This window comes from Pleurodeles waltl, chromosome 1_1 (genome assembly GCF_031143425.1).
Source record: "Pleurodeles waltl isolate 20211129_DDA chromosome 1_1, aPleWal1.hap1.20221129, whole genome shotgun sequence".
In the NCBI taxonomy this organism is placed as follows: domain Eukaryota; kingdom Metazoa; phylum Chordata; class Amphibia; order Caudata; family Salamandridae; genus Pleurodeles; species Pleurodeles waltl.
Genome location: NC_090436.1, coordinates 868,582,540 through 868,597,613, shown reverse-complemented (window position 1 = coordinate 868,597,613; position 15,074 = coordinate 868,582,540). Strand labels below are relative to the sequence as shown.

At 43.2% G+C, this 15,074-nt stretch overlaps 1 protein-coding gene across 1 annotated transcript in view; it reads right to left on the bottom strand.

Moving 5' to 3' along the window:
• Positions 1-15,074, bottom strand: part of UBQLN1 (ubiquilin 1) — a 336,216-nt gene that overhangs the window by 201,981 nt on the left and 119,161 nt on the right. Inside the window, exon 4 of the mRNA XM_069229922.1 lies at positions 1,528-1,799. Within this exon, the coding sequence (XP_069086023.1) occupies positions 1,528-1,799 (272 nt within the window). The remainder of the gene's footprint in view (positions 1-1,527; positions 1,800-15,074) is intronic.

Here is a 15,074-nt window from a genome sequence, read left to right as displayed (position 1 = left end):
AACCCTTTGTTGATGCCATTTTCAGGGGAAAAAACCACAAGCCGCCTTCTGCAGCCCTTTTTTCCCCATTTAAAAAATAAATAAAAATGACAACATTTTCACTGTATTTTGGCTAATTTCTTGGTCTCCTTCAGGGGAACCCACAAAGTCTGGGTACCTCAGGAATCCCTAGGATCTTGGAAAAAAAGGACGCAAATTTTGTGTGGGTAGCTTATGTGAACAAAAAGTTATGACGGCCTAAGTGCGAACTGCCCCAAATAGCCAAAAAAAGGCTCAGCACAGGAGGGGAAAAGGCCTGGCAGCGAAGGGGTTAATAAGTTTAGGAGTTACTACCTTTATCGAACCAGAGTCAAGAACCTCTTTTCTGTGATTTCAAGAAGGCCTGGAACTTGGCATAGAGAGGTCTTGATGAAACCCTAGCTAGTAGCATTTCCATTACGATGTATACTGAAACTGCAGCAGTGCTTCTTCGGCGATACTGAATTTGGCAGCAACCCTTACTAAGGTGAAAGGTGAAGATGTCATCCACCGGTGAATCTATTGATGGTGAAGGTGCAAGAGATGTGGATGCAAGATGAATGAGTGGCATCATCATCAGATTTCAACTGTGATGAAGAAACAGAAAATGATCTGCATCTTTTGCACTGCTCTGGAGTACACAGAAATTGGTTCATGCCAGAATGAACCTGCAGGAATTGGTTCTCTAGGTGACATTAGTATTTTTCTGGCGGGAGGCAGAGATGTTCAACGCTGGCCAGGAAGGTCTGCGGGAATGCTTAACACGGACTCCCTTCCCCTTTGCATGACCTCTATTTAGATCTCTCTCTGAATATTTACAAAGTGCTGGCAATGTTTCAGCTGAAGCTGCATGGCTAGAAGATTTTTTGGCTTTTTCTTTGTTCTTACTTTGCCCTTATGGCTACCAACTTGCCTCTTGCTATTGACTTCCTAACCCTTCAAATTCCTTGAATTTGTTTGTTACTTTTTTTCCCAAAATTCACATTCTGTGACCAAATGTAAAGATGGCAGACCCATCACATCCACCTTGTTTGGGTCAGAAGCAGCCTTCTTACTGCTGTAGAAGGAGCTTTTAATGAAATATGCAGAAAAACAGATTTCACTCAGTCTGAAGACACGTCAAGTGAGGAAAAAAAACAGATCATGAATGAAATTTCTAATGTGTTCTTGACATGCTGAACTCCATCGATTATATTCATATTCGAACAAATATAGATATGAAGTGTTACAGGGTCATCGCACATATGGGGCAGTGAAAGAACAAAGGTGCAAAACAAGCTATAAAATCACTCATTTCCTGCTTGCAGACTACTAATGCTATATGACAAAAGTATTTTTTTAGCATCCCACACTAGACTGACAATAGTGATCTATCTAAAGGAGGAAACTGTCTTCATTAGAACACGTCCCTGATTGGTACACAGCTGTACCGCTGAAGGTAAAAAAAAATGTTAAAAACACAAAATGTTATTTGCAGTCAATGTACAGAGTGGATGTCTTTAGTCATACCTGTCTCATTATATCAGGATTATTTAGCATGTGACTAATCTCTGGATTACGCTGGATCAGTTGCTGCATTTGAGGATTGGCCATTATTAGCTGTCTCATGAGGTCAGGATTTGAAAGCATGCTCTGTACAAAGGGATTCTCCATGATCTGTAGCATCATCTCAGGGTTGGACATAAGCTGCCTCTGCATCTGGCTCTGAAGTTCTGAAAAGTTGGCAGTGTTCATACCCATGCTGCTTAGGCCTGCTAATCCTCCAAGTCCTCCCAGTCCACCTTAAAAACAAATACAAATCAAGGTTGGATTTGCCTCTCAAACTCCACGAGCTGATATAGAAAACTACACATTAAAGAAAAGTGCATACAGAATCACTTTCAAACGAGTAGGTGGTTAAGGGCAAAAGGCAGAGACCAAAATGTAACTGCAGTAACAAATTTGATACAACTGCTTCACATTCTCATTTTAACTCTTAACACTAATGAAGGGAAAGCTGAGGCACAAGCTATCAAAGCAACAATTAAAATGAGCCTTAACTAACAGCAGTCATAAGTTGCCTAGCCATGTTCCTTTCACACCTCACTGCTGCTACTGATCTGAATTAAAGGTCAGATCAACAGGGAAGAAAAACAATAAAACAACAGACACTGTAAGAGAAAAATACTCTGATAAGGATTTTCCAAAATGCAACTGATATTTTTGGCCTCTTACGGCATCCTATTAAAGCATTCACCCCTCTTTAGAAACAAAAAGCTAATTACCACTAAGTACCATTCTCCAGCATACTTGATACATTTAAAAAGGAACTAAATCAGTCTATCTAGCTCTTATTTTGTGTTTGTCTGACATACAAAGTTTAACGGCGTAAACATTGCAGGTCACATTGACAATTTCGAAGCACAAGAGTGAACAGCTTCACACAGAAAGCAGGAGGGTTACACGGGGGATCTATGAAAGATACCAAGGGCGACTTTTTAATTACACTAGCAAAAAAGTAGGAAGTCATAGTAGGAGGGGAGTCCAGTCAACTAAAAAACTGGGGAGGACACCCTCACCCCCTTCAGGGTTCATGAGTTTTTATGTACTACTTGCTATGGAGGCTCTTAGCAGATGTTGTCATGGGATGTAGGTTATTAGCACACGTCTTTTTCATGCATGTCTTACATGTGCCATACCCGAGACGATATGCGTGTGTGTGCGCGTATACACACACGCTAAAAAACCAAAGGTTAGAGGGATGGTATAGCTAGGAAGTCAAATAAAAAAAAACATATCTTCACTTGAAAAACCAAAGGTTACAGGGAAAGTTATAGTTAGGTTCTGAATTTACTCAAACAAAACCTTAGAAATTCGGCTGTTATTTCAAGTAACTTTAACTCGTGCCCTGGCCATGCACAGTTTTTTCTTCATTAATTTGACTGCTAATGCTTCATTATATATATATATATATATATATATATATATATATATATATATATAATTATTTTTACAAAACCGCTTTATTGATTTTATTGCTGAACAAAAAGCCAACATGGCAGAACACCACTGGCCACAATTCACCTCCTCCGAATGAGCACTACACAGATAAGTAATTTGCACTGGATTTACAATCCCCATATATTGTGCATAAAGTCTACCCCCCGCTCACACCTAGGGATTACGCCCCAAGTCTTTCTCCCAGGATCCCGTCCATCTCCCCCACACCCACTCATATTTAGCCGGACAACCCCATGCTTCATACACCAGTTTTTCTTGGGAGGCGCACCAGTCCATCCGTCATCGCCACTTCGCCAGTGCAGCGGGCGATTCCGCTCTCCAGCCTGAGGCAATGTTCCTTTTGGCCACCAAACAAGCCATTCCTACAAAAGTGCGCTGTGCCCTATTAGAGCCTTCTCCCTCGAGAACCCCCAGCAGGTCAAGTATGGGGGCTGGCTCTATCTCCTCCCGCAAAACCATGGACACCTCCGCTAACACTGTGCGCCAGTAGGCAACGATATCGGGGCATGTCCACACCATATGAAAAAAATCTGCAGACGGGCACGCACACCGTGGGCACTCAGCTTGCTGCCTAAGGCCGGTCGTGTGCAGCCTTCCAGATGAGAGATATGCTGCATGAAGAAAATAAGTCTGCACCAATCTCAGTCGTGAGGACATAGTCAACAGTCTCGGAGCCATCAGGGCATCTCTCCAGTCCTCCCTCGTCATCGGACCCACACACTGCTCCCAACTGGCACAAAGCCGGTCAAGTGGCTGCGATGTATTAGTGGTCAACATGCGGTATATACGCAACCCCCCCCCTTTGACGAGGTGTCCCATAAGTGTCTTGGTTTCCATGGGACAGAATTCTGGGAGAACTGACCCTGCCTGAAGGTGCACCTGAAGGGCATGACGGAGCTGCAAGTATTTATGGAACTGGGTCTGGCTGAGTGAGAACTGTTGTTGAAGTTCCTGGAAGGACCGCATGTGTGTGCCCGCCCAGAGGTCTCCGAGTGACGATATCCCGATAAGATCCCACCTATGGAACCCATCGAGCGCCGAGACCTCCATTAGCCAACCACCTTGCCACAATGGGGTTTGTTGGGTAAGCCGCCGCCACCACCCCGCCGCCACCACCCCGCCGCGCGCTGCGCCGCCCTCCACCCTATAAGCATCACCCCTTGTCACCTCAGGAATCCCGTGGGACACAGGGGCCCCGTAGAGCATCTCGAACAAGTCAGGGAAACCGATGGACAGGAGCTGCTTCATTGATATTTTTTATGACGTTATAAAAGTTGTCATGATTGCTGTAATATCTGGGGTAATGAGCAGTGCATGGCGAGGGTGCGAGTTCCAGTTACCTTAGGGTGGGAGTTATAGTTAAAAACAAATTTTCCCCAAAAAAGTGATCCCGTGATTCTTGTTGTACATAGAAAGTTTCAGGGTGATCTGTCAAGCGGGGGCTGAGAAAAAGGAGGGGTCAAAAAAAGTGTTTTTTCCTGTTATAATTCCCATAGGGATTTTAGACACAACTACAGCCTGAACTGCTGGACTGAATTACACCAAATTTGACAGAAAGGTAGCTTTGGGTCCGCAGATCACCCTTTTACTTATTTGGTACAAATCTCTTCAGTAGTTTGAGATATTAAAGGAAATCCAAATTTTTGTATCTGGTCGGAGCCTAAGCACAGATCCCATGGTGAGATCTGACTGGCAGTCTGCACTTCCACCAGAAAGTGATGGCAGCCATCTTGGGAACAATATACATGTTAGCACCCCATTCAAATGCATTGTAGTGAATAGCAGGTTTTGAGGATCACAAAAAGGAGAACTTATAAAGGGTGATAACAGATTTTAGTTACAATATAAATCATTTGTTGATGGTACCATACTAATTTAACAACTGTGGTGTGTTCTAAGGTGATTTTGCCCTGCTGGGATTTCATGAATCATGTAAACGAAAAGAGTTTTCTCATGATTTTCCCATAGAAGTTATGGAAGGTGCTCCAGAAGCTAAAATGAGAGCATATTTACAGTAAATGCACACTATCTTTCTCAGCGATATTAGAACGAGGTGTGACATTCTCAGTAAAGCATGTACTTCCAACAGGAACTGCCTATTAGTTGATTTCCATGTGTTCTACTGCAGCGTGCCAGAGTGTTCTAAAGAACAACTAGAGTGGTAACTGTCTTGCTTATGACAAAATTGTTCCACACCTAAAGCCATTTGAATTGAAACAAACTGATAAAACCTAAAACAATTAATTTAGAAGGGAACAAAATAAGCGGGTTCATTTTGTCATAGAAAATATGGTTAGTCCTATAGAAAGAAAAAAATAGGACATATTTTAAGAGAGTTCTCAAATATCTTTTGCTTCTATTTCATTAAAACATTCTGACATGCAGACTTAGACATGCACTTTCAATACCAACAGCAGATTGCCAGTTAACTCCCAGGTGAGCAGCAGCTTTACTACAATCTTCTAATGAGCAACTAACGTGCTAACATTCTGAATTTATGCCAAAAGTGTAACACATCTGAAAGCCATCTTGATGAAATCGAAGTCAAAAACTGAAAGCATTTTATACTGAGGAAACTACAGTACATAAAGAGATTCGGAAGGTTCATAACAAATAAGTCTCCCAAGATGGCCACCACAAGGGAAAAAGAGCCCAAATGTAGCACAGATATCACCTAAATATAGCCCAATTACAGTAGTGTACAAACTACTTAAGTCCTTTGTTTTTTTGCAGTTTCATATGTAGCGCAGACTTGACCCGAAGGTACTGGAGTGCTTTACATTAGCATCAGTTACATTACACAAGGACACATTCATTTTAGGCACGGGAAGATTAAATGATTTACCCAGATGTCGAGCTGATGCTGAAACTCAAACCTGGTTCCCCAGGTGCAAAGTCTGCAGCTGTGGCCGTAATGCCACATCCTCTCTCCTAAGAGGAACATATAATCAAGTGATCAACTGGATAAAAATATAAAGATATCAAATAATTTAGAAGTGCTTTGTAACTATGTGGGGACTCAGACAATATGCCCTCAATTTATCTATGGAAATAAGACCCTCTGATTTTTATAATTTCTTATGGAAATGCTTTAGGTATTACAGTTTTGATTACATCATGATGATATCAGGTATGCCGCACATTTTGTAATAAATATCTAATGTTAGCAATCAAGTTGTTCATTAGATTATTGTGGGGAGGCAGAGGTCAGGGGTACGAACTCAGATAATTTAGGGCAGGGAGGAGGCTGAGAGGGAACAAGTTCACCAAGATAGGCGGGGAAAGGGGCGGCAGCAGCACCACAATGGACCACGGAGGACAGGGGAAGCAAACCAACCATGCAGGATAGGCAATAGAGTCTGTGGCAATATAACAGAATACTGAGGGCAGAAGAAGAGGCAGTGGCAGTACAAGCATTCATGCCAACAGACCTGATTCATGCAGGGCACGCCCTATATTTTTCAGCCCAAAAGGGCCTTATTTTTCTGTCTCTTGCCTAAAAATCCCTCTTTTTCAGTGTAAGTCAATGAGGAAAAACAATTCCACAGGTTTCTTTTTCAGCAAGTTCAGAATGTTTGCAAGTATGGTACAGTGGATCACAAGGTACAGGAGGAATGGGGTAGGAGCATGGACTTCGATAACAGAACAGGGGCACCAAACTGGCCTTAAACAGCAGGTGTCAGGGGTTGCAGTAGCACAATAAACCACACAGGGCAAGCAGGGCATCAGTGCAGCACAAAAGACAATGGAAAGCATTAGTGAGGGGACAGGGCCATGCACACAGATATTAGACAGCAGAGGGGAAAGAGGCAAAAGCAGCAAGCTGACCATACTGGACAGGAGGAACAGCTGCAGCATAAGGGTTCATGAAGGGCAGGGGGAAGGAGGGAAGAGGCAGGGGCATGACAACGAACCAGACAAGGCTGGCGGGAGTGGATAGGGACCTGCACATGGAAAACAGAGGGCAGGAGCAGCCAGTTGACCATGGAGGACAGGCACGATGGGCACTGGAAGCACAACACACCTCTGAGGGCAACAGTGAGACTACAATGGCAGGCAAGAGATGAGAAGTGGGAGGGAGTCAGGGGCAGCAAGCTGACCAAACAGGGCAGGTGGCAGCACAGAAGACCATGGATTGCAAGCAGGAGGGGCAGTGGCAGCACAACGACCATAGTCGGCAAGAGGGAGCGGCCAGGTGCATACACATAGGATCATGGAGAACAGAAGTGCGTGGTAGGGGCGGGACACAGACAGGAGAGGGCAGGGGAAGGGGCATCACAACAGATCACTCAGGGTAGGTAGGAGGAGCAGTTGCAGCACAACAGAGTATGGAGGGTAAAAGGGAGTGGCAGCAAAATGGAGGACCATGGAGATCAGGAGGGTGGGGCTAGGGGCATGGAGCTCGGGCAGGCAGGGAAGAGATGGCAGCCACCTGATCATGCTAGGCAGGTAGGAGGGGCAGTGGCAGTTCAACAAAACACTCAGTAGATAGGAGGGGGCAGGGGCATGCACGCAGACACAGGGGTGTGGAATTTCTATACCCGACTCCCAGGACATTTTTGTTTGGGGTCAAGGGCAACAACTTTTAATGCCTATTTTGTCTGTGGGATAAGTAGGCCCAACCCCCTGCAGCACAAACCCTTTGGCAGCCAGTTTACAGAACTGAATTATGGATAAGGGAAAGGGAAAGGGAATTACAATATATTAAGGCTGTTCGAACTTGTATTTATGGTTAATGCAAAGCTTTTATTATTAGACTGAGTGCTCTACGGAAATGTTGTGAGTTTGAACTGCACTGCTGACAGTGGTCCTAGCATAAAAATGTGTACAGACATTTCCAAAGTGTAGCAAATTGAGGTTACATATAATGCTCCCAGATTGCTCTCTGACTAGATGCAAATAATAGCAGAAGCTTGAAAGCAGGATTGATGAGTCTTTGCTTCAAATTAAATGTTCACAAAAATTGCAACTAGGAAAAAAACTTTTGCTAAACTACTGTGTAATTTTAAGTACCAATTACTTTGAAGCACCATCTACTAAAATGCGTTGATGCATGCTAATATTCCCAAAAAGTATTCATAATGGAAAATTCAGTCCAACCAGATTCATCATGACACATGAACATGAAAATAAACAATCATTGACAAAGCCAATAGGTATAACATTGGTGGTCAGCCTTTTGGTTTTGTCAATGTGTGGCTAGTTTTGACATGGTTTTTGTAAACCTTCATTGTTATAGGAGCTACCAGGCCCTCGCCTTTTTAGCAAACATTGCCAAAAAGCAATATTATTTTTGGTCTCATACATTCCATATTAGTCTCTGTCACTTAACAAAACTACTTTGTGTGCCGATATGCTTCTTGTGGAAGAACAAAATGCTGTCACTAACAGTGAAGCCAGTCTCTACAGAGAGAGAGACATGTTTAATAAAAACAAAAGGGTCTTGGTTAATTCAAGACCTAATTAGGGGCTCAATCCTTAAATAAAGTCACAAAGGTGCACCTATGAAATATGCTCTTGCATTAGTGGAGATTTACAGCTTTCATGAATTCACAATAATTTACAGAAAAAGGCTAGCAAATCGTACTTCTAGAAAATATTTGTGAACTGCTTTTTAGCACGAACGAATATGCATGTATAAATTTGCTCATATGAAAATCTGTTGAGCGTTTACAAGTTATTTTTCCCTCCAACCACTTTTTTCCCCAATCGTGGAAGAAGATTTATTTGTGCCCTTGCCAGGAGTAAATTTCTAACCTTTCTCAGTACAGGAAAAGATGAGAAAAGCTGGTGAAAACCCTGAAAACATGCAAGTTAGTGTGTTTACACACTCTCCAAACCTGGAACTATTGCTTAATGCTACCTCCAGACCCACTATGTAGATTTGTGGAAAAGTGGAAAAATGTGGGAATTGCTAGAATTCAAACCCTACTATAGCATGAGCCCTGGCTTAATCAGAAAGGCTATTATCAGAGCTCATATATAATGAGATTGCTGCCATAATTTACCAGAACACATTACAAGGCACCAAAGGGACTAGTTATTATTTTTTTTTTTCAGGCCAATTAAATTTGTGAAGCAACCTGTCCCACGAACAAGATTATATTTTATTAAATTCCATACCCCTGCAGACATCGGATGGTAAGGGAAGGAGTGTGAGGGCAGCAAGCTGAGGACAGAGGCTAACCAGGAGGGCAATGATGGGGCATAGAATTGGGCAAGAAAGGGCAGCAGGAGTGGGCAGGGATATCAAGCTAAATGGAAGGCAGTAGCAGTACATCAGACCAAGCAGGGCAGGATGGAGGGGGCTGGTGCATGAACTAAGAGAACAGAGGGCAGGGAGGAGGTGGATGGGGCAGCAAGGTAACTGTTCAAGGCAGGCAGAAAGGGCAGTTGCAGAACAACGGCCACGCATGGCTGTAATGAGGGAGCATGGGCATGAACATGGAAAATGGACGGCAAGGGGGAGCGGGGCAGGAACAGCAAGCTATGGTGGGGGCAGCACAATTCAAGGCCAGGCCCTGCGTCCAAACTACACCCTCCGTGCATTGCAATGGGCATCTTACTTTAAGTTAAAAAAAAACTAGAACTTCACTGAAAAACAAAGGTTACAAAGGGACGTCATAGTTAGGAAACAGAATAGAAAACTTTAGAAAATCATTAAGTTAACTCCCAGGTGAGCAGCAGCTTTATTAAAATCTTCTAATGAGCAACTACAGGGCTAACATTCTGAATTTATGCCAAAAGTGTAACACATCTGAACGCCATCTTGATGAAATCGAAGTCGAAAACTGAAAGCATTTTATACTGAGGAAACTACAGTACATAAAGAGATTAGTGAACTAGGGACGTTATAGTTAGTTTCAAATTGTTTAGGCACTAAACCATAGCCATTAAGCTGTTAAGAGTTATTTCAAGTAACTACTCATGTCCTAAGACAACTAAAACTCTCACCTTCGACATGCACTGCGAATTATCCTAGATATTACATCACTCATGACATCATTGGCAATATTACTACCATTTGTAGTAAAATTACTGATGAGGGAACTATGCATGGCGGGGGCACGAGTTATCGTTACCTTAGGGCACTAGTTATAGTTACTTGAAATAACTTTAACATCCGAATTTCTATGGTTTTGTGCATGTAAAATCGAAATCTAACTATACCGTCCCTGGAACCTTTGTTTTTTAGTGAAAAAAAAATATTTATATATGGAAAATGTCACTTACCCAGTGTACATCTGTTCGTGGCATGTTCCGCTGCCGATTCACATGCTTTGCACAGGTCCTGCCATCTAGTGTTGGGCTTGGAGTGTTACAAGTTGTTTTTCTTCGAAGAAGTCTTTTCGAGTTACGGGATCGAGTGACTCCTCCTTTTCGGCTTCATTGCGCATGGGCATCGACTCCATCTTAGATTGTTTTCCCGCAGAGGGTAAGGTAGGAGTGATAGAGTGTAAATAAATAGATGTCCATGCAATGGAATAGAAATGTATACACATATGTCCAATTTCTAAATGTAACTTAAACGGCTACAAGCTTCCGGGGAGGAGAGAGACGCTTGTGAATCTGCAGCGGAACATGCCACGAACAGATGTACACTGGGTAAGTGACATTTTCCGTTCGATGGAATGTGTAGCTGCAGATACACATGCTTTGCATGGACTACAAAGCAGTAATCCTTCCCTAAGCGGTGGTCAGCCTGTAGGAATTGAAGTTGTTTGAAATAGTGTCCTTAGTACAGCCTGTCCTACTGTGGCCTGCTGTGTTGCTAACACATCTACACAGTAATGCTTGGTAAATGTATGAGGTGTGGACCAAGCTGCTGCTTTACATATTTCTGTCATTGGTATATTTCCTAGAACTGCCATTGTTGCTCCCTTTTTCTAGTGGAATGTGCTTTTGGTGTAATTAACAGTTGTCTTTTAGCCTTTAGGTAACAAGTTTGGATACATTTCACTATCCACCTGGCTATGCCTTGTTTTGATATGGGATTACCAGTATGGGGTTTTTGGAATGCGCCGAACAATTGTTTAGTTTTTCAAAATGATTTTGTTCTGTCGATGTAATACATTAGAGCTCTTATAATATCTAATGTATGTAGTGCTCTTTCTGCCACTGAGTCTGGCTGTGGGAAGAAGACTGGGAGTTCCACTGTTTGATTTAAATGAAACGGTGAGATGACTTTAGGTAGAAATTTAGGGTTAGTGCGAAGTACAACCTTATGTTTGTGTACTTGTATAAAGGGTTGTTCAATAGTGAATGTTTGAATTTCACTAACTCTTCGTAATGAAGTGATTGCGACTAGAAATGCTACTTTCCAAGTTAGGAATTTAATCTGACAGGAGTGCATGGGTTCAAAGGGTGGACCCATGAGTCGTGAGAGTACAATGTTGACATTCCATGAGGGTACTGGTTGCGTTCTTGGAGGTATGATTCGTTTGAGACCCTCCATGAAAGCTTTGATGACAGGCACTCTAAATAGAGATTTTGTTGTTTATTTTGCAAATAAGCAGAAGTTGCTGTGAGATGTATCTTAATGGATGAAAAAGCTAAGGTTACTTTTTGCAGGTGGAGTAAATAACCTACAATATCGTGTATGGTTGCGTTTAAGGGAGTTATTTGTTTTTCTTGACAGTAGAAAACAAACCTCTTCCATTTGTTTGCATAACACTGCCTGGTGGTAGGTTTTTTTGCTTGTTTAATCACATCCATACATTCTGGTGGAAGATTTAGATATCCAAACTCCAAGATTTCAGGAGTCAGATTGCCAGATTGAGCATTGCTGGATTGGGGTGTCTGATCATTTGTTTGTTTTGTGTCAACAGGTCCGGTCTGCTTGGGAGTTTGATGTGTGGTACTACTGACAGGTCTAGCAATGTGGTGTACCATGGTTGACGTGCCCACGTTGGTGCTGTATGTATGAGTTTGAGTTTGCTTTGACGCAGTTTGTTGACCAGAAATGGAATGAGCGGGAGAGGGGGAAAAGTGTAAGCAAATATCCCTGACCAGTTGATCCATAGAGCATTGCCCTTGGATCGAGGGTGTGGGTACCTGGACGGGAAGTTTCGGCAATTTGCATTGTGGTTGGTGGCGAACAGGTCTATGTCTGGTCTGCCCCACTGACGAAATTATTTGTGAAGTACTTGGGGGTGAATTTCCCACTCGTGGGTTTGTTGGTGATCTTGACTGGGGTTGTCTGCTAATTGATTGTGAATTCCTAGAACGTACTGAGCTACCAGGTGTATGTTGTTGTGAATTGCCCAATGCCAAATCTTTTGTGCTAGAAGGCAAAGTTGTGATGAGTGGGTTCCTCCCCGTTTGTTTAGGTAGTACATTGTTGTCATATTGTCTGTTCTGACAAGAATGTGTTTGTGAGCAAGAAGAGGTTGAAAGGCTCTTAGTGCTAGGGATACTGCTAGCAGTTCTAAGTGATTTATGTGAAATTGTTTTTGTTTGTTGTCCCACTGTCCCTGACTATTGTGATTGTTGAGGTGTGTCCCCCCATCCAATCATTGATGCATCTGTTGTAAGAATGGCGTGAGGCACAGGGTCTTGAAATGGCGGCCCTTTGTTTAAATTTGTGGGATTCCACCACTGAAGCGAAATGTGTGTTTGGCGGTCTATCAACACTAGATCTTGGAGATGACCATGTGCCTGCGACCACTGTTTTGCGAGACACTCTTGTAAGGGTCGCATGTGTCATCTTGCGTTTGGGACAATGGCGATGCATGACGCCATCATACCCAACAGTTTCATGACAAATCGGACAGTGTAGTGTTGGTCTGGCTGAATTTTTGGCAATATGGTGTGGAACGATTGCACTCTTTGTGGACTTGGGCTTGCAAGTGCTTTTTGGGTGTTTAATGTGGCCCATAAATACTGCTGAATTTGTGCCAGTTGTAAATGTGACTTCTGGTAATTTATTGAGAACCCTAGTGCGTGTAGGGTGTTTATTACATAACGTGTGTGATGTTGGCACTGTTTTTGTGTGTTGGCTTTTATTAGCCAATCGTCGAGATAAGGGAAGGCATGTATATGTTGTCTCCTTATGTATGCTGCGACTACGGCATGGCATTTTGTAAATACTCTTGGGGCTGTTGTTATTCCGAAAGGTAACACTTTGAACTGGTGGTGTTTTCCCTGTATTACAAATCGGAGATATTTTCTGTGGGCTGGATGGATGGGTATGTGAAAGTACTCATCTTTTAGATCCAGTGTTGCCATAAATTCTTCCTATTGTAGCAGAGGGACTACATCTTGTAGTATTACCATGTGAAAGTGTTCTGATTGGATGTAGAGTTCGAGAGCTCTGAGATCTAATATTGGTCTTACTAGTGCCTGTACTTCTGTCTGTAACATTGGAATGTGTTGAGATGGCAGTTTATGTGCTTTTGGGGGATTGTCTGGAGGAATTTGTGTGAACTCTATGCAGTAACCATGTTGGATAATGGATAGTACCCAGTTGTCTGTTGTGATGTTTAACCATTGGTCGTGGAACGTTTGTAGTCTTCCTTCCACAGGGGAAGTGTGGTGAGGGAAGGTGGTGGTCAAGTCACTGTTTGTTATTAGTGGGTTGTTTTGAGGATTGGTATTTTCCTATAGATTTGGGGAATTGTCCTCTGTAGGATCCCCGAAATCCCCCTCTCTGATATTGTGTCTGGTAAGAGGGCTTGGCTTGTGAGGTAGATGGCTCAGAAGGTTGTGACCTGAAGCCTCCCCTATATTGAGGCTTTTGAAATGAGCCTCTGTATTGGGATGAATAAAGTGCTCCCATCGCTTTGGCAGTGTCGGCGTCTTTTTTCATTTTGTCTATGGCTGTGTCAACCTGTGTGCCGAATAATTGTTGCCGATTAAAAGGCATGTTGAGGACAGCCTGTTGGATTTCAAGTTTAAATACTGATGACCTGAGCCATGCATGTCGCCTAATGGTGACAGACGTATTTATAGTTCTTGCGGCTGTATCTGCGGAATCTAGCGCCGATCTTATTTGTTTGTTTGTAATTGCCTGTCCCTCTTCTACTACCTGCTGGGCTCTCTTCTGTTGGTTCTTGGGGAGATACTGAATAATGTCATTCATCTCATCCCAGTGAGCCCTGTCGTACCTAGCTAGTAGGGCCTGCAAATTAGCTATGCGCCACTGATTGGCTGCCTGTGACGCCACCCTTTTCCCTGCAGCATCAAATTTCTTGCTTTATCTGGAGGGGGTGCATCTCCAGAGGACTGTGAGTTAGCCTTTTTCCTTGCTGCGCTGACCACTAGTGAATCTGGGGGCAGCTGTTGTGTGATTAAAAATGGGGTCTGAGGGTGGTGGCTTGTATTTTTTCTCTACCTTTGGGGTTATAGCCCTTCCTTTAATCGGTTCTTGGAATATTTGCTGCACGTGTTTTAGCATACCGGGGAGCATTGGTAGGCTTTGGCATGTGGCATGAGTTGAGGACAATGTATTGAACAAGAAGTCGTCCTCCAGAGGTTGTGTGTGCATGGTCATGTTGTGAAATGCCGCTGCCCTAGCTAGAACCTGTGTATATGAGGTGCTATCCTCAGGTTGCGATGGCTTAGATGGGTAGCACTCTGGACTATTGTCTGAGACTGGGTCATCATAGAGATCCCATGGATCCGTGTCATGTTGTGACTGCATAGTGTGTGATGGAGACTGTGCAGTGGGTGTAGCAGGTGGGGAAACAGTTAGTTGAGGAGGAGACTGTTGAGGAGAAAACTGGGGAGGCGAGATTTCTCTCTTGTTTTTGGCACTTTAGCCGTTGGTTTCATCAGTGTCCAAACGTCCATGGAAGGCCAGTTTCCTTTTTGTTCTCAGAGGAGGTGCTGTGAGGATCTTGCCAGCGTCCTTGTGGATTTGCATCCTGGCCTGTTTTTCATCTAAATCCTCCATTTGTTGCAATTCCTCATCAAATCTACGGCTTTCTTTTAATTGTTTTGGAAGTCTATGCTCCTCTGTGTAGGTATGTTTTTTCAGCTCCGATGCTGTTTTTTTCGGCACCGATGGGCCTGGAGTAGTTGTTGGCCTCGGTTCAGGAAGTGACTTTTGGGGTTTC